Below are 22,643 nucleotides of genomic sequence, written 5' to 3'. Positions count from 1 at the left end.
GGCCCGCAGCGCTCGCTGATTGGCTGTCGGGCGGGGCGGGGCTGGGAGCGGGGACGCCCTTTCCTGCGGAAGTGGGGCCGGAAGGGCCGTCGCCTCGCCTGGCTCGCTCTTTTTTGTGGCCGCCATCATGGGTCGCATGCACGCTCCCGGGTAAGTGGCCGCTGCGGGGGCCGGGGCTGGAGTATGCGGCCGGCTTGGGGCTGTTGCGGGTGCTAAGAGGGCGCCGCGGACGGGTGTGGGAGTCGAAAGGCTGCTGCGGGAGCAATGCGGCGTGTGGGGCATGGGGCGGGGGGGAAGGCCGGCGCCTCTGGAGATATGGCGGCGGGGGTGGGAAAAGGCTCGGGCCGGTGCTGAGGTGCGGGTTTCTTTGGCCGGCCGCGGGAAGGGGCACGCTTTCGGTGCCCGGGCTCCTGTTCCCGGTGCTGTCCTGGCGCGGCCTGTACTGGTGGCGGCCGCGGCTCCAGGCGAGGAGGGAGGCCGCAGGCCTCGGCCGTGCAGGCTGGGTACGGCCTCGTAGGAGACGCTGGTAGTAGGCCGCCTTGTAGTGGGGTCAGGGCTTGTAACTTGTCGGGCTCCGCTTAGCATGTGATCTGCTTCTTCGCAGAAAGGGCTTGTCCCAGTCAGCCTTGCCCTACAGACGCAGCGTGCCGACGGTAAGTCACTTCCTCGCCCCGCGCGTGCTTCGGTGGGCCCAGGCGGCTGCCTTGTGGCCTTCAGTGCAGGGTCCGGTTCCCACAGTGCACCTTAGCAGTGACCAGGAAAAGACACAAAACCGAAGAGAGCTGTGATCTTTTGTGTCACCATTCGTAAACTTCGGCCTGATAAAATGCTACCTTAGCCTGTGGTCTTTAGGATACCGAGAAAGCAAGTATTGTTTCCTGGCCAGATGACTTGTTAAACAAAAAAGTCGCTTTGGCTCTTTGTACCTCCCTTTATTTAAGTGCTATTTCAGTTACTTTTATTCTGTATGCTGAGAATTCCTAGAGGTTAAATTATTCTCTTCACACTCGAGTTTGGCCTTTGCTATTGTGGAGTAAACCGACTGTTTTCTAAACTATTTACAACAGTAATTTGCTGGTCAGAGCACTAACGTAAGTAAATTCAGCGTGACCTTAGTTCATTCAGGGTACTTAAGGCTTACTTGTCAGCTAAACGAGCAGCTGCTTAATCGGTCTTGCTTTGCAAGACTGTATTTTGGTGGATCTGTTTGTTGGCAGAAAGATCAGTTTGTGCTGCATGTGGAAAAGCATGTACTGAAAAACAGTTAAATGGAAAAATGAGATTATTTTCCTATTTTGTGCTTTAAAGTGATACAATTTAAAGTAAGATAACGTGAAGCTGCTTGAAGTACTGCTGATGGGTTAAACAGTTTAATAATGATTAGGATGCTCAAAAAGAGCTTTTGTAGCTTGTTGAAAGAACAAAGATTACCTAGCTTGTTGGTGTTGTCTTCCTCTTAATAATCACGGAAGCAACAGCTCTGATTTTTACTAAGCTCTGTAGGTGCTTCACTAAGCGATGGCTAAATTGTTCTCAATTTTGCTTTTCTGTCAAAGGCCCAGTTAAAGAGTTCCTTCCCAATGGCAGTGATTTTTTTTTTTTCCTCTGTAAATTTGTATTCATGCTTCTGGTGTGGTAGTTAAAAGTAAACTGATGATAAAGCAGCTGGTAAAAAGGTTTCTATATCATTAGAAATACAATTTCAGTTCTTGATTGTTTTTTCAAGTATTACAAAGCATCTATTTCAACCGTTTATAAAAAGCTTTCATATAGATAGCCTATGACTGTATTAAGCAGTGTTCATCAGTGTGGTTTGTTTGGTTGGGTTTTTTTCTAATTTTCTTTAGTGGCTGAAACTTACTTCTGATGATGTAAAGGAACAGATCTACAAGCTGGCAAAAAAAGGCCTGACTCCCTCGCAAATTGGTAAGGTTTACAAATCACTCCTAAATGGAGACAAACCACATTTTTTTCACTATAATAATGTAATTGTTCCTTCAACCTATATTACATAGCATGTGAAAAAAATACAGGTTTTCTGATGTACCTATGTATTCACTGTGTGGATACCACTAAAAGGGTAACATGTCTGATTCTTGAAAGAAGCATATTTGGTTAAGTAGTTGAGTATTTTTTTTTATTTTCTTTTTCCAAGCAGAAAATGTAAAGCGTCTGTTTAATCTTATAATCTGTCCTTAGGAATGGCCACTAACAGATGTTATAGGGAAGTTTAGTCTAATATTGTAGCACTGGATGAGTTACGTGCCTAAATGTGATGGGTGGGTTAGTTGTCTTTTAAGTGCTATCTGATAAAGTGTTGCAGCTTTGCTAATTTGTATTTTGCTCACTGATAGTCTACTATTTGTTCAGTTTGCACCAGAAAGGTTTTTAGTTTAGAGAAGACCTTTTTTGGATATCTTGTAACTGTAACGTTGGTTTCACGAGATTTGTTTGTATAAGGTTTTTCTTTTCAGTGTGAGATGTAAATGTTTGTTTCAGGTGTGATCCTGAGGGATTCCCATGGTGTTGCCCAGGTTCGCTTTGTTACTGGCAACAAAATTTTGAGAATCCTTAAATCGAAGGGACTGGCCCCAGACCTTCCAGAGGATCTTTATCACTTGATTAAGAAGGCTGTTGCTGTTCGCAAACATCTTGAGAGAAACAGAAAGGTGAGTGCTAATTTAAGTAGATAACTCTCTATGTTTGTTTTTTCAAATAATACAGTAGTTTATTTACAACTTGACAAAGCAAAAGAGTCTTAGTGTACTTCTTGTTAGCCACCCCCTTTGAGTAAACTTAGGGGTTTGAGGAGGCATTTTGATAAAGGAGAATGGTCTTTGTCCATGAAAAAGACCTTAAAAGCATTGCTTAAACCATGTATTTCTGGTCCTGTTCTGATTTTACTGGATTCATCAGGCTTTTGGTAATGGGAATGCAGAGTTTGTAGAAGTAGCTGTGGATTTTTTTACTTCATTAAAGCTCGTCTGGATTGTACATCATTGAGAAGACAAAGTAGTGCTTGGTTGTAATGTCACTTTCTTTTCAAGGATAAAGATGCCAAGTTCCGCCTGATTCTGATTGAAAGCAGAATCCATAGGCTGGCTCGCTACTACAAAACTAAGAGAGTGCTGCCACCCAATTGGAAGTAGTAAGTCTTCTTCTGTGTTGCTATTTTCACTGAAGTCTTGTAGGTTTTGTAAACAATATGCTGGGGCTGTTATTGAAAGGCTGAAGAGTGCGTTATCATCAGGCATATAGATAAACCATGCAGCAAAGAACAGGTGTCTTCATAAATATTAACTGATAAATTAATGAAACACTGCTGGTTAAAATGACTGTCATAACACTTAGAAAAAACTCTCAACGAATGAAGTCGCTACCTTCTAGGTAACTTTTATAACACTTTATTCAAACTGCAGTCTATGTTCTCAGGTATTTTTATAGTTCATGTTATTTTCAAAATTTATTGAGAAATGGCTTAGTAGCTGTTGCAAAAATGAAAGTAATTTGTAGCTTTCTCTAGGAAAAATTGGCTAACATAGGAGAATTCCCATAGATGTTAGGGTTAGTTTCTCTTTTTCTGAAAAGACTCTAAGTGCAGCTGGATAGGTTTTCCAGTGTACAGTTTTGTGCTGTTATCCTGGTATTTGTATTTTAAAAGGAAGAGTGAAATCTTTATGCCATAAAAATTTTAAACAGGTAGTGATTAAGCTCAGGACTGGTAGTTAAAGCTTTGAACTGAAGCAGTATTTTTGACTAGTTTGAAAACCTGCCTTTGCAATTAATATTTCTCTCTTTCTCTTTCTTCTCTCTTTTTAGTGAATCATCGACAGCTTCTGCCCTGGTCGCATAAGAGCTGGCTTTGACTTACCAAAAGAATAAATTTTCATTAACTAAGTTTGTGTTGTCTCTAAATGGTTGGTGTCTTAGAAACTTCTGTTTGTTTCAGAAAGCTGCGTGTAAATGGGAAGTTTTCAGCGTGGAGCAGACATGTGGCCATGGTTTCCATATTGCTGTCCTACAGTATCAAATCTGGGTAGTGGTTGTTACTGTTCTATACCAGCTGTACAGTTTGTGCTTAAACTGTTTTTTTTATCTGGTAGCCTCCAGTTAAGCGACCTAGTCGTTCACAGCAAATGTATTTTATTCATGTGGGGCTGTGCCTCTGTGTGTCCTGCAGGATGAACTGGGGAAGAAAACAATGAGAGGAGGAAGAATTGGAAATTTAGAAAATACACAAGGGAATGGGGTGGGGGGGGTCGACGACAAAACTGGAGAGGTTGATTAGTTCCTTGCAGGTAACATGGATCTTTTCCTTGTGTAGAAAGCTTAAGCAGACCTCAACCAGTTCCTGACAGTAACCGTTGCTGTCATTTGTAAGTAATTTTAAGAATCTTTGAGATTTTGGTAAATACAGATAAGAGTTTAGCTCTCCTCAGGTGTTACATCTTTACTGAGGTAGTTTTCCCTAAAGCCAAAGGGCAGTAGCTGTTGCTGAGGTTGTACTTCCAGGTTCTAAATAGCTTTAACCTTAAGGGTCATCTTTCTGCTGGAGAAGTGTGGAGAACAGACTGATAACTTTTTCCTTTTTTAGGAGAAAATTATAAATGGAGTTATTCTGTGCTGTTGTGACTTGCTTCTAAGCCTTGGTGCATTACGTAACTTTTGCCTATTAAAAAGCTAAGTAAATTTAAATAAGCCCTAATGTTTTTGTAAAGGGTAGTAGCTACTTTCTAGATCATAGTCAGTGGAACCTGGTAACTTCTGGGTTTAGTTTTGCAGAAGGACAGGATTTCTTTGCCCTGATTATGAAGCTAAATATAGACTTGTGATTAAGAGTTTTAAAAGAAAAGCACTGCATTCCAGTTGAACTCTGAAGTGCTATTATCTGGTCCATCTTAAAAGTTAAATTACCAGCCTCCATATGCTGTCAAAATACTTGGTTTTGTTTCTGAAAGCTGCTCCTGATTACTTGCCAGGCTGTCACATTGATAATTAAGTGTTCTGGGATTAGATGCAATAAACCACTTTCATGATACCAAAAAAAAAAAACCCCACCCAAAACCCAAAGTTGCTGTGAGTCTCTGAGGTTGGAGGTACTGCTAACTGAAAAAGCACATGGGACACTTCACTACTCATTCTTCTGAAACAGCTATATGTAAATAACGAAAGTACCAGCAGATGGCACTTTGAAACATTAGTTTTTTAAAAGTTACTATTGCAAATAGTGCCACCTAGAGATCAAGTGTCAGGGCTGACCGTGCAAGCTATTGAATAGATGACAGATGTGGTGCCAACTGATAGATGGTTTTCAGCACAGCCGTGCTGAAGTTTACACAATTCTTGTGTTTCCTGCTACTGGGGTGTTTTGGTCTGAACACATTCTGTACTGTGTCTTTTCTGGCACTAGTTGGCTAGAAGGGCTGAAAGCAGGCTGGGCTGTACCCCTGGGGCATTTCGCCCATCCAGAGGTGCTGAAAGATGCTGACCTTGCCAGAAGAAGAGGGAAGGGCAGGGGTTGTTACAGCGATGGGAGTGGAGGAGATGGGGAGTACCATGTAAATAATTGCCTTGTGGTGTACCATCAGGAATGAAAATTAGGGACAGATCCTGGGCTTGCAGTAAGATTAGATCCAGGTGTTGGAGGTACTCCTGAGGATAAAGAGAGGTACACCATATTTACTGCCTGTAGAATTTGGCAATCTCTTGCTGAAGAATGGTAACGGTATTGTGATTGTACTGTTACGCACATATATTTTTCTACTGACGCTGCTCAAAATCATATAGGCTAGCTTAAGCTGTGTGTTCTCACTAGGATTGTCAGTCCCTTGCCCCTTTGATTACCAAAGAGGTACACGATCGGTGCAACTCATTTGCCCCAGGGCGTGCAGGTTGTCTGCTCAGCATCTGGTATGCCGCAGGGCAACGGGTGCCTGGCCAGGTGTGGGAACGGGAGCCAAGGCACTGGCAGAGGTAAATCCTCCCTGGCAAGTGGACCCCTACACAGCAGGATACTGAGTAATGCGTGTGGAGGATGCGGTGCTACAGTCTGTGTCTGAAGGGAGGAGTGTGGGACCAGAAGGAATGTGGTCCTGTGGAAGCATCAGGTAGGTTTACCATTTGGGGCTGTGGTGCAGGACTGTGTCTGGGAGAGAGTGAAATTCTTTCAGGTGGTCTCCTAAGTCTGCTACTGTGTTAGCCAAGCACCAGGAGTGCCCCAGGCAGCTTGGGACTTGTGATCCAGCTGCCCAGGTACAGTACAGGTTGTGGCTGTCCAGGACAGTTGGTGGAGTCTTTCCTGCTACTCTGGGTAAAGGTGCTATAACTTCACTTGGCTGGAGGGATGCGATAATGGGAATAAATTCAGATCTGCAAATAGTTGCCCCACATTAATTCTTTTTAAGAACCAGCACAAACTGTCTCTGGCCCATGGTTATCTTCAGGCACTACCCTGCTTTCCCTCTCATCAGCAATCTGGGGTGTTCTGCAGGCTTTGGGCCCCACTGCCCTCTTGCTTTCTCCCATCGCAGTGTCTTGTCCCTATGGTTTCTTTTGCTTTGACTTAACCATCAGAAGCTGTGTGCCAGTTTCTGCCTCATTCCCCGCAGCTTTTTATGAATTTCCAGTGTTGCCTTTTCCTTCTGCAGTATTTTTTGCTCTCCCCAGCAGGTACAAATCTGAGCAATCCCGCCCCATCCTGTTGTGAGCTTTTTCTTGCATTGCGCCAGGGCACACACCAGAAAGGAGCTCAGTGTCCCCCACTTCCAGCTTTCTCGCCCCCCCTGGTGCAGCAAAGCCTGCCCTTCCTTCTTCAGAGAGGTGCAGCCACAGGGCTTCTGGCTCCACAGCCAGCTGTGGGATGTGGGTGTCCCCTTGGCAGCCACGTGGCCACGCCTGATCCGTGCCAGGCTTGTTCGCGTGGCCAGTTTGGTTCACGAAAGCCTCCCGCTAGACCTCAGCGCTTGCCAGCTCTGCAGCTCTCCCAGGGCTGTGGGGTGTGTGGCAGAGGCTCCTTCCCTGTGGCTGGTAAACAGCTGGTTTTGAAGGCTGGCGGCTGAGGCACCCTTTCCTCTTGCAGAGCCCCTGGCAGCTGCGGTTGTCTGCCATTCCCCGGGATGATTCTTGCAGTCGCTGCTGGGTCGCTGAGCGTGGTAAGGAGAGAACTGGTTTCCTTTGGGTCTGAAGCATTGAGTTCTCCATTGGATGTGCCACAGGGAGATAGGACAAGGGCATTCTTTGGGTTATAGGTGTTTTTTTCCATGCAGATTCCCAGTCCTTTATAATCCATGGGGTTTTCTGGGACCATGAAGGTCATCCCTCTCGCCTTCTTTCAGCCTAGGCCTGCACCCTCTCCCTGTCCCCCCCAAGTTTCTGCGCTCTAAGTGTTTGCCCTGACACTTCTGGCTGTGTGTCTGAGTTTCTGTTAAGGAAATTTCCCCCTTTGTTTGCAAATCAGTCAAGCCAGTTTTCTTCCGTTCCTTTAGGTGACATGAGTTTAGCTTACCCTGATTTGAGTCAGCTAGGGCACCATTCAAATGTATGAACACGACATGTTTTCTTTACTTCTGCAGTGCATCCTGGAATGGTAAGTCCAGAAAGGGGAGTCTTTATTCCTATGGTTAAATCAGTAGGTGATTGGTGCCATGCACAGTTTCTACCTTCGTTTTTGGGAAGAGTTTGAGAGGTGACTGTTGAGTATGGGAAAGATTAACCCTGGCAGGTATTTAAGGGAAAGCTTTGATTCAGTCATGTCCAGAGACACTTTGAGCACTAGGTATCTGTTCATTCTGAAGGATTTTGTGGTGTGCAGCTGGTTCACTTGTGGAGGCAAATAAACCATCTTTTACCTCTGTGAATTTTTCTAATAGACAGTTCCTGTTTACAAGTACTTCTGTGAAAAATAAGAAACTTCTAGTAATTTATTTTGAGTAAGGAAACACCAGTTATTCTTCTGGTAAGTCATTACCACTGCTAGAAACCATGAATTTCTCTAGCTGAAAAGGGCAAAAAAAAAAGTCAACCAAGCCAAAGTAATAACAATCAGAAAAGGCAAGAAATTATTTGGATTTATAAATGTGCAGCTGCAAGTATATGCTTTCCTGCTTTTTCTGGAAAACAACTTCTAAAGTGTGTTTTCAGTTGCCTTTTCTGCCAGTAAGCTTTTTACAGTTTTCAACTCAAAATCATTGCAAGCGAGTTAATCCCAAGTAGCAAAATGTGAATGAAACATGTGCTCCGATTTTTCTGAGCGAAGGTTTGTGTGTCACTTTCTTCCACTGTTTCCAGTGTCACTTACAGACCATGAAAAACAGTGTCATTAAAAAGCACTGCACGTGTTTCTCAGGACTCAAGGGCCGGTTTCTTTCCCCGTTCCCATTTAACTAAAGAGCGGTAGGGCCCGCTGAATTCACCAAAGGCAGGTTTGGTCGTCCCATAGCTCCGAGATAGCTGGTGTTTCTGGCTTAGCCCAATGCAGCTTCACGTTCATGCAGTTGTTTTGTTTCCTTTTCAATGCTGGGATCAAACCAGTGAAAAAATGTGCGCTGTTGCTGGGAAGTCCCTTCAATAACTGCATCATTTGCATGACAATATGTCGTGGTGTCCTGGTAACCTCCCTCTGCCAGCACATACCTTGGCAACAGGACATGCTTCAGCAATGTTCGCTGCACAAATGGGATGTCTGTGAATGTCCTTTTCTTGCTTCCCAAGGATTTCTGGACATACTTGCAGTTGGAAAAATGAAGGCTTCCTTCTTTCCTCTCCACCCTCTCCTGCTTTTGGGGTAAATTTTACTCTGGTTAGAAATCTATAACCCTTGTAATGAACAGTGTCGCTGACTAGTGTGAGTCCTTTCCTGTCGCCACAGGATTTATTAAAGACAATAACCAGCACAGACACAGTAACTGGAGCTGAATCAATATAAAAGGTTAATGGCATAGCAATATGTATTGGATATGACGATAAATGGTAGCGTCCTACAGGGCTTGGTCACTACAGAAGAAGTACCACCGGCAGTTAATTTCTGGAGGTTTGCTCTGTGTTTAGGACAAAAGGAAGTGAAGTACAGCCTGGTACATCAACCCCTGAGCTTGAGACACTGTGTGGCAAGTAATTATGTTGGCTGTGCCCGAGGCAAGAGGTGTACCGCATTAAAAGATCACCTGAGTTTTCTAGTGAGTGCTGGTTTTACAGGCTAATATTTTATTCCCTTTGAGGCTACTCACTCAAGACCCCTTTTCAGGTCAGAATTTTCCTCCTTCAGAGCCAGGAAGGGGCTTTCAAGTTTAGTGCAGCTGTCAGGGATCAATCTCTTTTACAGCTCCTTCAAGTTCTTTATGATGCAGATGAATGATTTCGGTAGATCCTGAGCCCTGTGTTATGCCAGAGCAGGAAGGGGGTGGCTGGTGTTTTGAACTGTAGAATCTGTTGACTGACTGGGTGAAATAACCAGTGACAGCCATTAAAAATTAATCAGGTTAAATGAACCTGGGAAGGATCCAAATCTCAGAGGATCAGTTCTGATGGCAAAGGCATTTGAGATTTGCAAGAAGAGGGGTGGAAACATCTCTCAGTATAATATATGCTAGTGGACACTGGGGCACACCAAAAGCTATTGTGAAATACAGGCTGTAAAAAAACTTGTTTCTTTGTGAGTTTTTTTTCTGGTGGTTTTTGGTTGGTTGGTTTGGTTTTTTGTTTTTATGGAAAAACCATCACGTCTTCCTTTTCCTTGAAATAAGGTCCATTCCATCTTGCTCAGCTCTGCTGGTCTTGGCAAAACTAGGACTATAAATTGATAAATTATCAGAAACTGCTGATACAGTAATACCTATCTTTTGTATTGGGTATTCCATTTACAGCTCAAACTCATGCTACAGATAACTCTTTAGACTTCACTTCAGTAGTTATTCCTGATAAGTTTCTTCAGCAGCAGAATCAGGTCTGGCTTCTCTTTTGGTTTAGTATTCTGCAATTAAGCTGCACTGTATCTGGAAAGCAATACAAGAATAATACTTAAAAATAGTGTTTAGCTAGTTTCAATCAAGCTAGGATCTCAAAACCATATATGATTAACAAATAAAGCCCTTACTAACAAAAAACATTCCTGTGATGTGGAGGGAGGTGACTCAGTGTTTCAGTGGCCCCAAATTCCAAGTAGTACTATACTTGTGAGTGTTGTGTAATGACCTAGGAAGAGACAGCTGCTGGAGAAAGTGTTTTGCTTTCTGGAATTCACCAAGTGTGAGTGTTGCAACTTTGATGCTGCAGGAACACCATTTCACTGACGTCTAGTTCTTAGTACTTCTGACCCATAAATCTCAGTGGTTTGTGTGAGAATAGGCTATCCCCCACCCTTTCCAGGCAGACAGAGGCATAAAGCAGTGAAATAGCTTGCCTGGGGCTGTAGGAGAGCTAGGCATGGAGCCCTGATGTCCTAAATCCCAGCCCTGTGTCCTATCTGTGAGCCTGTAGTACAGTGACACTTTAAAGAGAGATGGATATTTATATGTAAATGGCACGTGGGGAGTGGTGTAGAGCTGAGCATGGAGGCGATTCCCAGAGCCATTTGGGGACAGAGACCACGGCACTTACTGCTGGCACAGGATACCTCTTGGTGGACAACAGTGGGGAGGTGCAATAATCCCTTCTTGCACTGATGTATGTGCAAGGTAGAGGGTGGAGGGAACAATTCCCCACTCTCTTTCTGTCCAGAGTGGGGATTGGGCTGGGCCTCGATAGAGCAGCAGGGAAATGGAGCCAGACTTTGTCTCGGAGCTTTGTCTACCTGACTGTGCTCTTGTGGGGCACACAACGCTATACTCCTACCAGCTCGGAGCAGATCGTGGTCTGGTCTCCTCCTGTTACCTTGTCTTTCTGTGTATGGCAACTTTGGATATAGCAAAGGGGGATATACAAAGCAGGTAAAAGTTAGGAGCTTGGCCACGTTGTACAGTTGAGACACTGTCACTTCTCAGTTTTGAAACTTCCCGACTTACAAGTTCTGTGGTAAAATACTGCACAATAATCCCCTTGATTTAGCTGCCTAATATACAGGATTCCCCTTAAAGCATAGGTAAAGTCTATGTTTCAGTGATCTCTGGAAATTGTCTTCCCTTCTTGGCAAACATCAGTACCTCCTGCAGGTGTGTAATAAAATTCTGAGGGTCACAAATTCGTCTAGTAAAAAAATGCTATTTCAGATAAGGGTTCCTGTCAGCCTTGCTTCTGGTCTGATCTACGGATCAGACTAATAGGGTTGAATCTGAGCAGTTTAATGAAACAACGTTATTTAAGCAAAGCAATCATGTTCTGCTGCAGTGTTGCTTGGTATTAAACAGCAATTAGATTTGTCTCCCCAACAAAACTGAAATGCTCATCTGAAAGCAACTGTAATCGGAAATGTCATACTGCAGATACTCATGATAGATATGGTTTAACAAAACACAGGCTTTGGCTTCAGTTCATCACAATGATGGATAATCCCATGGCATACAGCAGTTTAGTACTGTTTATGTAGCTTGCAGTTTAGATTGAGAGTATTCCTTTCATTGTTGCATACACACTGGTGTTTTTCTTGATCACTCTCGTGTGCCACGTGATCAACAACCATGTTAAACTGGAGTATTTTGCCCATGTCACTTGCTCTGTAGTGAGTGAAATGGCACTTGGGATGATGAACCTGAGGTTTATCCGATGGTACTTGCTATAAAAGCACATATACTGAACTCCAGTCTGAGCTTTTTGCAATGGCTCACTGTGGAAGCCCAGGAAACTAAGCAGCAGTTTCAGAAAGCTGCGGCAGTGGTGGCGAGAGTCATGCAAGAGTCAACGCTGACAATAAAGCAGATGTGCTGAAGTACTGGTTGGGGAGTGTTTACACAGACTTTAGACGTATGTGGCTGGGTTTGGTTCAGCTGCCTGCGTGGGAACTTTCACAAGAGATACTTTGTGGATTGCACAAAGCTCCATCTCCTGGACTCATGCAAATTTACAAGATTTTTGCTTAGAAAAAGACTAGAACATACTGCACGTCAGCCAGTCTTAAAATGCAGAACTTTTATTAGTCAGAATACCCTGAGTAATAAGCCTTCCTCCATGCATCCTGACTTTTACTCCTTAAACGTTTGCATTAAAAAGATGTTAGCAGTAAAAGAAAGCAAGACCTGTTAGCATCAGACTGCAGAGTAGGTACAAGCACCTGATGTGTGTAAAAGAGCTGGCGCTCAGCATATGTTTAGTGTTAATATTTCTTCTCATCTGACCTGGGAGATAGCAGGAAATTCCCTCTTGCTGTGTATTTTTGATGGTAAGATATGGTCACTGTGAAGAAGTGTTAAGTGTACTGTTGTCCTGGAGGTCTGCAGCATTAGCATCACTCCACATTATTAAGTCCACAAAAAAAGTGCCAGGCTGTGGGTTAGATTGTGCTGGGTATTTCAAGTAGTGGCGCTTTTTTCTGCTCCCTAGTTCCTGAGTACTCCTGCACTTATTCAAGCGCAGAGACTCGTCAGGGAGTATGTTAAAGTGCCTGGAGTCCTGATGTGCATTATTTGGAGTTTTCTCTGATCTGAGTGCTGTCTCTTCCATCACTTCCCTTCCAAGCCAACTTATCCTGGTGATCTGCTAAAGACACCTCATTCCCAGGCTAAAACTCTTTGTCAGAAGTAGTGGTGCCTGGCTCCATATTGCCTCTCCCCAGAGGGCACAAAAGGTGACCCACCTGATTACTGCACTTCCCCGGTCTGGTGGGCACACACTGGCCCTCGCATCGTTCATACATGCAGTGTCCTGTTTAAATGCAGTTTCACTTGCTGGAGTCCATGCAAGATACAAGTTAAGAGCCAGCTTAAACAGAAACCTTCCACCTATTCAAGGTGCAGGCATTTACTTTGCATTGCCAGGAAGTTTGCTCTGCTTTCAAACAAGAAACTGCTATCCATTTTGATGCAGGACACAATGAATTGCAGGCATCTGTACGGAGGAGGAAGGGGAAACAGATTTGCCACCTAGGTTTTTTTCCTCAGTTTCCCAAGCAGGGGAATGGACTGCCTTCCAGCTCTCTGCACCCAGGCTGGGTCCTGGTGATGGGAACCCTCCCCAGTTCGGTGGCTTGACAAGAGCCAAACCTCATACATGTTGATGTAGGCTTCAACTTGCTCTAGGGCTGAAGATCACACGAAGAAGAATGTCTCCGTATCTGTGCACTTTGGATACGTTCCTTGTCCATCAGGTGCAGGGCTGTTTTCTGTTAACTGATCCTCTCCCCCCCCCCTGCCACTGACATCTTTGACACCCTCATTTGCTACCACCCTGTGAGTAGGACTCAAAGTTCTCTCATTAGCTGTGTAGGATGCAGTTTACTATTTGAGCAATGTTGGTGTATCAGCCTGCTACTGCTGGAAGTGCAATCCAGTCTATAGTCACTATTGCAGCTCGGTATGCAGACGCTAGGTCTGACGTAAGGAAGGAGGTAGCGAAGGAGTGGGAGGCAAAAGAGGATCCCTTTTGGCGCGCAGCTCTGTTCGATGCTCTTTACCGACGGCAGAGTTCAGCTTTGCCTGACAGCTGGCTCAAGGCAGCACAGAAGTGAGTGGGTGCGCAGGTCACGCAGCTCCTTCCGTGCTGGAGGAGGCTTGATGCCTCAGCAAGCTTTCAGTCCGGGCTCGGTTGGTGTGATCAACCCAACAAACCCGGGAAACTGCGCGTTGAGAGGAGTTCTTGTGGTCCCAGTAGCAGGAGGTCGCTGCCACCGATGCCTTTTCTTCTCCTGCCTGCTCTGTGACCCACACAGGTCTGTGATAAAAAGGGGAAAAGCCGAGAGAAAGGAGCTGTGGCCCAGAGACGTGGCCCTAGCACGCCCTGCGTGGCATGCAGGTGTCCTGGTTTCAGCTGGGATAGAGTTAACTGTCCTCCTAGTAGCTGGTACAGTGCTATGTTTTGAGTTCAGTATGCGAAGAATGTTGATAACACTGATGTTTGCAGTTGTTGCTCAGTAGTGTTTAGACTATAGTCAAGGATTTTTCAGCTTCTCATGCCCAGCCAGGGCACCTGACCCAAACTGGCCAACAGTGTATTCCATACCATGGGACGTCCCATCTAGTTTAGGAACTGGGAAGTGGGGGGCAGGGATTGGCCGCTCGGGGACTGGCTGGGTGTCGGTTGGCGGGTGGTGAGCAATTGCCCTGCGCATCATTTGTACGTTTCAATCCTTTTATTACTACTGTTGTCATTTTATTAGTGTTATCATTATCATTATTAGTTTCTTCTTTTCTGTTCTATTAAACCGTTCTTATCTCAACCCACAAGTTTTACTTCTTTTCCTGATTTTCTCCCCCATCCCACTGGATGGGGGGGGAGTGAGTGAGCGGCTGCGTGGTGCTTAGTTGCTGGATGGGGTTAAACCACGACAGCAGGGCACAGCCCGAGCAGCCCTGTGAGGGGCAAGTCAAAACCCCGAAAATTAGGATAACTAGTTTCATATGTCGCAGTATCATAGTTCCTCTCAGGGGGACCCCAAAGCAGTTTGGGGTTTTTGTAGTAGAGTGGTTTTTCCCCTTTTATGACCGTTCAAATGTTTCCTCCCTCAGTCTTGAACTACTCTCGGTGCTTTTGTTGTGTTCGAGGTAGCTCTGCCTCTTTATCCTTCAGGGTAATTGAGCAGTCGTTGGTTTTGCTTTTATTTTTTCCCTCCTCTTTGTCTTTCAAATACCTACCAAGCCATTGTCATCTTAAAAATTAATTTTTAAAAACCATAGTTCTTTTATAGTTCAAACTTGCTGCAAAAGCAAGATCCAAATTGCACTGTATTCTATGGAGAATTATGAGTGTGGCTTACAGGGCTGCAGTTGCTGTTCTTAATAAAATAACTAGTAACAAAGACATCTTTCTTCAAAGTAGCTTCCTTCATTTACCATTTACCCTTTTTTTTTCTTCTTTGCCAATGTTAATAATGCAGTATGTGGAAGTGAAGCCTTAAAAAGGAAATAAGCACTTTGTGTCCTGGCCAATAAGATGGACGTTTTCTGAGTTTAAATTCCCTTGATAATTGCAGTCCGTGGTTTGTGGTGTAGCCTCAATAACTCTGGAGCAATAAGTGCAGCTGGATCATGCTGCCTTAGGAAACTCACGAGAGGACAGTGCTGGGTGTCAAGTGCCAGGCCTTTGAGCAGTTTGTTTTAACTTTTTAGATTCATTTATCCAATCCCCTGGAAAAGCCTTTTACTACTACACTGTATGTTATATTGCCTGCTTTTCCTGTTAAGTAAAGAGTACTTGGGGAAGGCAACGGGAGCAGTAGGTTTTGCACAACAGTAATTACTTTGGGTTTCCATGCCACAGACCTTTTGACCCAACTGCCACTCAGGCCAAATCTGTCATCTTTAATCCCTTGTGCCCATCCATCCCTGGGAGGCTGCAGAGATGTCCTGTCCTTTGGCCGGAGCCAAAGACCTTCTGGATACCTACATGTAAATGAGGTCTAAAAGGTAAAATTCATGTGGTGCTTCATCTTAAACTATGCATTGAACCCGTTCAGGGATTACTTTCACTCTTTGAGGAAAAGTCATGCTTTTGTTGGGAGGCTGGGATGGCCAGCGATTAAAACAAAGGGCTGAGATTAGGTCTTGTTTCTGTTCTGCCTCTGCCCCTGCCTTGCAGGTTTGCCTGGAGCTGGTTGTTAACTGTGGAGCCTTTGAAAACAACTTTACATTTTGGCTACACATTTTTGTTTCCTCAAGGCCAGCTCTGCCAAAATAGCCTCATTTAATCATTGTTTAGTTTTTGGACTGAATGATCCATACAGGTGTGGGTAGCCAGTGGCTTAATTTCTGATTGTTAAAATCAGGCTGTTTGGTTAGCCGCGATTCTTGATTTCTTCATAAATTCTGGGTGTAGAAGCACAGGCACAAAATTGCAGAGTATTAATTAAAAGTCTTTTGGCCGTACTATTTAGTTTGTCCTTGGATTGGCCCACTTCTAATTACTACCCGGTTACTATTGCTATTATTCTTGTTTAATGAGATAATCCAAATAATCTCATTTCAGTTTCTCGGATCATTAGATCCAACACACTTATTAATAAGGCATTTGTGAGCTCTTTATGTCCACTCAGCTGTTTTCAGTCCTTCTCTTATCCTCTACAACGGAGGGAAGAGTTGCGCTGAGTATTTTGTAGTTGGATACATTTCTTCAAACTATTGGCTCTTGCCACTATACATTGTTTAAACAGCTGCTTCTTTTTGTTAACTGCGGTAGTAAAAATGCTGTACACCTTGGGCAGAGCTGTTGACTGTGCTCGTGAAGAGCGGCTCTCACAAAGAGGGAGCTGCTGCAGTCTCTCTCCTGCCAAAAAGGGTCACCTTTCCCACGCAGGCAGTAATGCGCAGCAGATGCCGGGCTACTTCGCTCCGCTGACAGTAGGATGAGAGCGAGCAGGGATGTTCTCGTGCCGACTTCCCAAGGACAGTGAAGGCAAGGAAGCACTGGGGGGACCATCTAGGTCATTGCTTCCCCATCTTTTCAGCCAGAGGATTTACCCGTGCAGCTGATTACGTGTTCTTCACAGGTCTCCCCAGAGCGTGCCGGTCACAGACGCGTGCCCCATGCCTCATTGGCTGTTTTTAAGTTCCTCGCTGGTGAGATGAGCCTCCGACGCAGGGAGCGCGGATCAGGTACATCTGGCTGGATGGCAGGGAGCATAGGTGTGCCCTTGGTTGAAGTATTTGCAGTGTCCTGTTACCCCACACATTTCCCGTTGATACCAATACCTACGTGTGTTCTCTGTCGCTGTGGCTCAGATTCTGCTTTTGCTTAGAGCTAGTAGAGGGGTGCTTGGATAGCTGTATGTGTGCTGGGACTGTGTTATTTAAACCAGTGAAAATTCTCCAAAGAATTGAAATAAACAGGTGTGTGTGGCTGTGCTTTTGTGCCAACAATGAAAAAAGCTCCAGTTTTAACGCACAGGTATGGAAGTAAACGCAAAGAGTAATAAATGCTTCGCTGCTTTCAGTAAGAGTGAACCTATAACTCCGGAGGATGCGCGCTCTTCTAGTCATGTCAGTTGGCTGCTAAGCGTGACAGTCCTGGCGCTGAAACTGTCGCACTTTGTCACTGTGGTTCGAAAACAGGCGTACATTGCTGGCTCTGAACAGTGATCAAATGGTGAGATGACAAAAGGAAAAGGGTGAGAAAAATCAGCGCTATTTCATTATTAGACAAACTGGCATGGGCTGTCCGAGCAGCAGAGGTTGCCATCTATTCTGTGAGACACTTGTGCCTGCTGCGTCGCCCACGTGTGTCCCTGATACAAATGGAAAGAGAGCTGCTAGAAATGACTGTGGGCTGGAGGCTTTGCCCTGGCAAACCATGCGTGGCACGCAGGCCACGACCCGTCGTTCTTTTAAAGCTGAAACTTGCTATAAAGGCAAGATCCAAACCACGCTGTACTGAACAGCTGATGAATTGTCAGTGTCCAGTGAAGCTATTCTTCCCGGCGGGGGAAAAACTCCATCTGCTCCAGTCATGAGCACTGTGGGCCTGTCTTCACCCCTACAGCACTTTGAAGTTCAGCTCAAAGCCTGGCCTCTAATGTAGCCTGCATTCCCATGCAACAGTCTTTAGCCTGATTAAGTGTTAGCTCTTTGTAAGGAAATGTGCCTTGAGGCTTGCTTAATGCTGCAGTGGGGACAACACAGGCTGTGGATTTCTCATTTGATACCAGCCCTGCTTAAGCAGGATTTAGCAGTCTCCTCCTCAGGCCCTTCCACTCCCTTGTCTGTTGTGTCGGCAAGGTTACCGGTGCAGCAGGGTGGTAAGCTGGAGTGAGAGTCAATATAGTTTGAGAAGGAAAAAAAAAAAAAAATATCATAAAACAGGCTGGAGGTTTATTTGGTGGATTTTGTAAAAAAATTTTAAAGTCTTTTCTCTGATCTGGTTTACCGTGCCACTGCAGAAACCGCTATGTCAGAGAGTGGACCAAAGGTAGGAGCAAATCCCTGCCCAAACCCCAACAGGGATTGCATGAGATTTGTTTTCACGTTTGGTGGCAGGACCAGCAACAACAGTGAGCTAATGCCATCTGCATGTACGTTACAGTGCTGTCACCCCAGTTTTACGCCAGTGCAGCTGGCTGGAGGGTTGCGCTCAGAGTCACTCGGAGCAGCTTCCCGGCACAACGCTCACGTTCGCCAGCGCTGCTAAAACCTCCAGGCGAACCGCCCTGCTGCATGGGGCAGCCTGAGCAGGGTTTCTAACCCTCCTTACGCACTCACTTGAAGAGCAGGGGGGAATGAGCTTAAGGGTGGATAATCCAAGCTAACACTGCAGTGAGAACAAGTCCCTTACCTCAAATATCACTAAAGACTCTTCTGCCCTCCCAAACCTCTGACTTCACTGTCCTCTAACAGCAGCCGATATTCTCCTGGCACAGACTACAGCAGGGAAAATTAATTGCTCTGTAATGATAAGCCTGCTCTCAGAAACAGGCCTTCTGTTCTGTGTAAATGGACGGCAATCTGTAGCCTATCAGCAGAGCCTTTCCTTTGGGGAAACAGCCTTGCAGTTCTCAAATTCCCCTTTACGCTACTGACTATTGGCATCTCTTCCTACCTCAAAAGCTGCTACACTGCTGCACAATTTTTTTCTCTTTAATTAATTTCTTTCGGCTCCGTCAGGATACAGGGTAATTAAATGCTTCAGTATCTTGTCATAAAAATGCCACTTTTCAGAGGAATTGTCTTAATGACCCTGTTTTTCAGTATAGCAGAGGCTCATCTATTAGTCCAGTGTATATTTTTAGAGCATGGCATTAGTCAGAAAAGCCCATTAGATCGTTATACAAGTGGCTGAATCAGCAAACTGTATGTGCTGCTATCCTGTCAAAGCAATAACGTTAACATTATCAAAGTGATTAAAAGCCATTCATTCATTTTGCATCTGAGTTGACAAGTTCATTCCTGTAGAGGCATACAGTATGAAGCTGTAAGAAAGGAAATCTAAAAGCTCATCATATCGCTCAACCTAAAGAGCTACCAGTGTGTGACAGATGCAATCAAAACATGACAATTGAGTGAAATATCGGACGCCTCTGTTCTGTCATATGGAGGGTTGTCACTGGCAAAGCAAAATCAGTCTCTGCCTGGGACCCTTTTTGAAAGATGTACATCTTTATGCAGTGAGTTTGAAAAGTGGTATGTGCTTGAACAGGGCAGAGTTTCCATCAGAGATGTCCTTCAACTCCGGGTCACCCTCCTGGAGCTTCAGAGCAACGATAGTGCTGCTGGTCTTTCCTTGGCAGGGGCTACCGGGTGTCTTTGGCCAGTGGGTTCCCGACTCTTCGGTCCTTCGCCGTAGCTGTTGAGGGCTGGGCACTTTAGTCGCAGTTCTTGGCCTTGGCAGTGGGGTGTTGTTTGTTCAATTTTATACATATACAGAGCAGAAGTTACAGAAAGGATAAACAAGGGTTGACATTGCTGTCATGACCTTTCTGAAAAAGCTGAGGGGACAGAAAGATTCAATTAATTCCTAGGGGCTGCCCTGGGGGAAACTGCTCAATTTGCTTGCAAAAGACGCAGTATATGCAAATCCTTTCTGTGGATAGGGCATGATTGTAAAATGCATGAAAGTTGGAAGAGCAGTCCGTGTGTCTGAGACTGGAGTGACAAAACACCTGTTGGCTAGAGCGGGAGATCTGCATGGAGAGGGCTTTGTTTTCCACTAATGAACGTAAAGCAGCTTTGAGTTCTGCAAGTCAAATTGTGCATCAAGGAAGGAAAAGGCAGAGGATGGGAAGGGCAAGCTGTTACTTGGCAAAAATCCAACACCTGCTTCTAGTAGTGATCCCACCTACTCAGTTCTGATCAGTACACGAACGTATTGAGTTGGATTAAAAAAAACCCCACGAAACAATAATGACCCAATGAGTTATCACACTGGAGTATATGCGTTTAGCTGACTTTTTTTCCCCATTGCGGATTGTCTTAATTCTGCTGTCAGTGTGGTCCTTTATTATTAATTAATTTTAGTGCCTCAAGGCTGTTGTGGTGAAGTGTCACTAACACTATATGTCTGGTTTAAATGAATGTCTTGTGATTACACCTATATGAATGTGTCAGACTTCTATGCTGTGTGTGCTTGTGCGTGCCTGTTCAAGGAATATTTGCCCTTTTAATGGTTGTGCATGCAATGCACAATTTATTCTTTTCCTACCATGATGAAGAAAAACAACTTTTTTTTTTTTGACATTTTTAATGTGCAATGAAAAAAAGTAGCAAACCTGCTGCTTGATGTTTATCCAGGGAAGAATTGCCCCCGTAGGGCATCAGTGGTATTCTTGGAGCCCATGAAGATAAAAATCCATAGAAACTGGGGGCAATTCAGACACCTTAGATATCTAATGATGGACTGCAACCTGGGAATCTCTTTTCCATTTGTAGGCATGTGCTTTCTAGTCACTCAGCCACAGATCCCTCCTGCTTGTTGAATTTGTGTCCTCATCTGCACTCTTCAAATCAAGAAAATTAATGCTTGAAGCTGTTTACTTATCTTCACTAGCTTGCTAATATGAATCATGCCTGGGAAACAATGATTTTTACTGATTTTGAGGAAAAAAATGAGGATGCAGCTGACTTGCAAATAAACGGTGAATTCAAACCATCAGATAACTGTGAGGGTTAAAAGATAGAAATGATGTTTTATTTTGAGGAGCTAGATTTGCATTTCTGAAAGGCATTTGAAAATGCACAGAATGGTTGTTAGGTTTGGTCTGATAAATGTATCTCAGTAGAACAGGTTGGAAAAGAGAGCTGCAATAGCAGTGCTTTCTGTGCAAAATCTTGGCATTGATATAGGCGTGAGGATGAACATCTGAATATTTTATATCTGAGAAGGCAAATCTAATGATCTGTTGTTGGTTTTTCTCTCTTTTATCTATCAAAAATCTGAGCATCCATTTTTATTGGTGATTTGCTTTGTATATACCCTTTGCCAACCGGATTGTATTATAGCTAAGTTGTAGTATGTAGAGCACAGGAGATCGATATTTCACTTTCAGTGTCTGCCACAAGAGAGCAGTGTTGGTGTAATAAGCTAGGAGAGTGTGCCTCTAGCAGCTTCATTCTTCCATCAAAATGTACACTAAAGTACTGCAAGAGAAATTCAAATACAGTACAACAAATCTGGGAGCTCAGCAGGATTAAGGGATAAAAATAATGAATGGTGCCTAATTTCAGGTATTAAGTTTCAAGTTTCTTAGAGACATAATTGATATGACTGTGGAATCTTTGCAAAATTTCAAGAAGTTTATATAAATTTCATCACGCTACTGGTAATCTAAAGAGGTTTGTTCCCATATTTGCCGGTGTAATTCCATTGAAATCGGTGCTGTTTCACTGGTATCCCTGAGAGTATAATCTGGCAATGCGTGTGTATTTGTGTATGGTACAGCCAGTTCTTCCGAACTGCAGGAAACAGCTTCCACCGAGTGCGCTGAAAGGTGAGGTTGCTCCAGGCTTTTCAGAGCTGGGACTAAGCTCTGTGGAGTCGCAGACTGGGAGTTCCCTGTGGGTAAGTTGTGTGCTGGATCAGACTTAGTAACACCAGAGTTTGCTTCATTTTTAAACATGTAACTCAATCTGCTGAACTACATACATGCTCGTGGAGAAGCTCAAACTACTGTTCGCTGCAGATGCCCAAATCCCAATTATACTAAACAATTAGGACTGTGCCAGTAGATTCACTGCTCTCTACCCTTTCCTGGCTGGAGACCAGAGTTACAGTGGTACTTGAAACATATTACTGCCAATTTCTCCTCCAAAAAAACCCCACCAAACCCCCAAACCTTTCATTTGAGGAAATTTATATGGATTAGTTTGGAAGTAATTAACCATAATTCGTGTGCAGTTTCTTAATGAAAATCTGTCTCAATATTACAAAAAATAACTGCATTCAGATCTTGATCAAAATTACTCATTTTCACTAAAATGCATTAAAAATTTCTTTCTACCAACAAAACTCAATAGTAAATTTTTTTAAAGCATATGCCTGATAGTTCCTGACTTGAAAGACTGGACTTTTGATTTTAAAACTGCCACTTCATTTGGTGCTGTCAATGATCTGCTTCCATGTGATAGAAAACTTGCTATCTAAAAATGACAAGGCAAGTATGTGTCAAAATGAGATCCAACAGAAGCCAGGCTTAGGTCTAAGAAAGCAGGACAGATTGCTTTGAAGACATGATGTGTTTAAAGGAGGAAAGGATGTAAATGGGGAGAAGTTGCTAGGAAAAAGAAAAAAAGATGAAAAATGACCCAGTCATGGAGCACCATTTTAAGCCTGAAGTAAGTGAAGAGATATAGTAGACTGCATTATCTCTTGGTACAATAAAATGCTGAACTTTGCAGAAATATATCAGCAGATAATTTGATCCATTTGGAGGAGACCAGCAAAAGCGGTTGGGTGAGAGAAGAGAAAATTGTGGGAGGGCATGGCTGTTCTATGTCAGGGTATAGTGGCCTAGACAGGTCGCTGGCCTATCTCCAAATATCTGCTGCTGGATGCTTAGGAAGGGGTAGCAGAAATGCTGTGTGACAAGTTTATGATTACTTTTCTCCTGCTTTACCTGTTAGTTTTCAGAAGACAAATAGGGA

General features: G+C 44.1%; 1 protein-coding gene across 1 annotated transcript; it reads left to right on the top strand.

Annotated features, from left to right (window-relative positions):
• The first annotated feature begins 55 nt into the window (after positions 1–55).
• RPS13 (ribosomal protein S13) lies at positions 56–3,897 on the top strand. Its single transcript, XM_010563830.1, has 6 exons — positions 56–150; positions 605–653; positions 1,848–1,926; positions 2,500–2,669; positions 3,048–3,148; positions 3,820–3,897. The coding sequence occupies exons 1-6, from the start codon at positions 128–130 to the stop codon at positions 3,851–3,853; spliced, it is 456 nt and encodes a 151-aa protein (XP_010562132.1). The 5' UTR covers positions 56–127; the 3' UTR covers positions 3,854–3,897.
• Positions 3,898–22,643: the final 18,746 nt, after the last annotated feature.

The sequence above is a fragment of the Haliaeetus leucocephalus genome, unplaced genomic scaffold (assembly GCF_000737465.1).
Source record: "Haliaeetus leucocephalus isolate CR32 unplaced genomic scaffold, Haliaeetus_leucocephalus-4.0 Scaffold173, whole genome shotgun sequence".
Lineage (NCBI taxonomy): Eukaryota > Metazoa > Chordata > Aves > Accipitriformes > Accipitridae > Haliaeetus > Haliaeetus leucocephalus.
The sequence above is the reverse complement of the archived record's forward strand: the minus strand, read 5'-3'. Positions and strand labels throughout refer to the sequence as shown.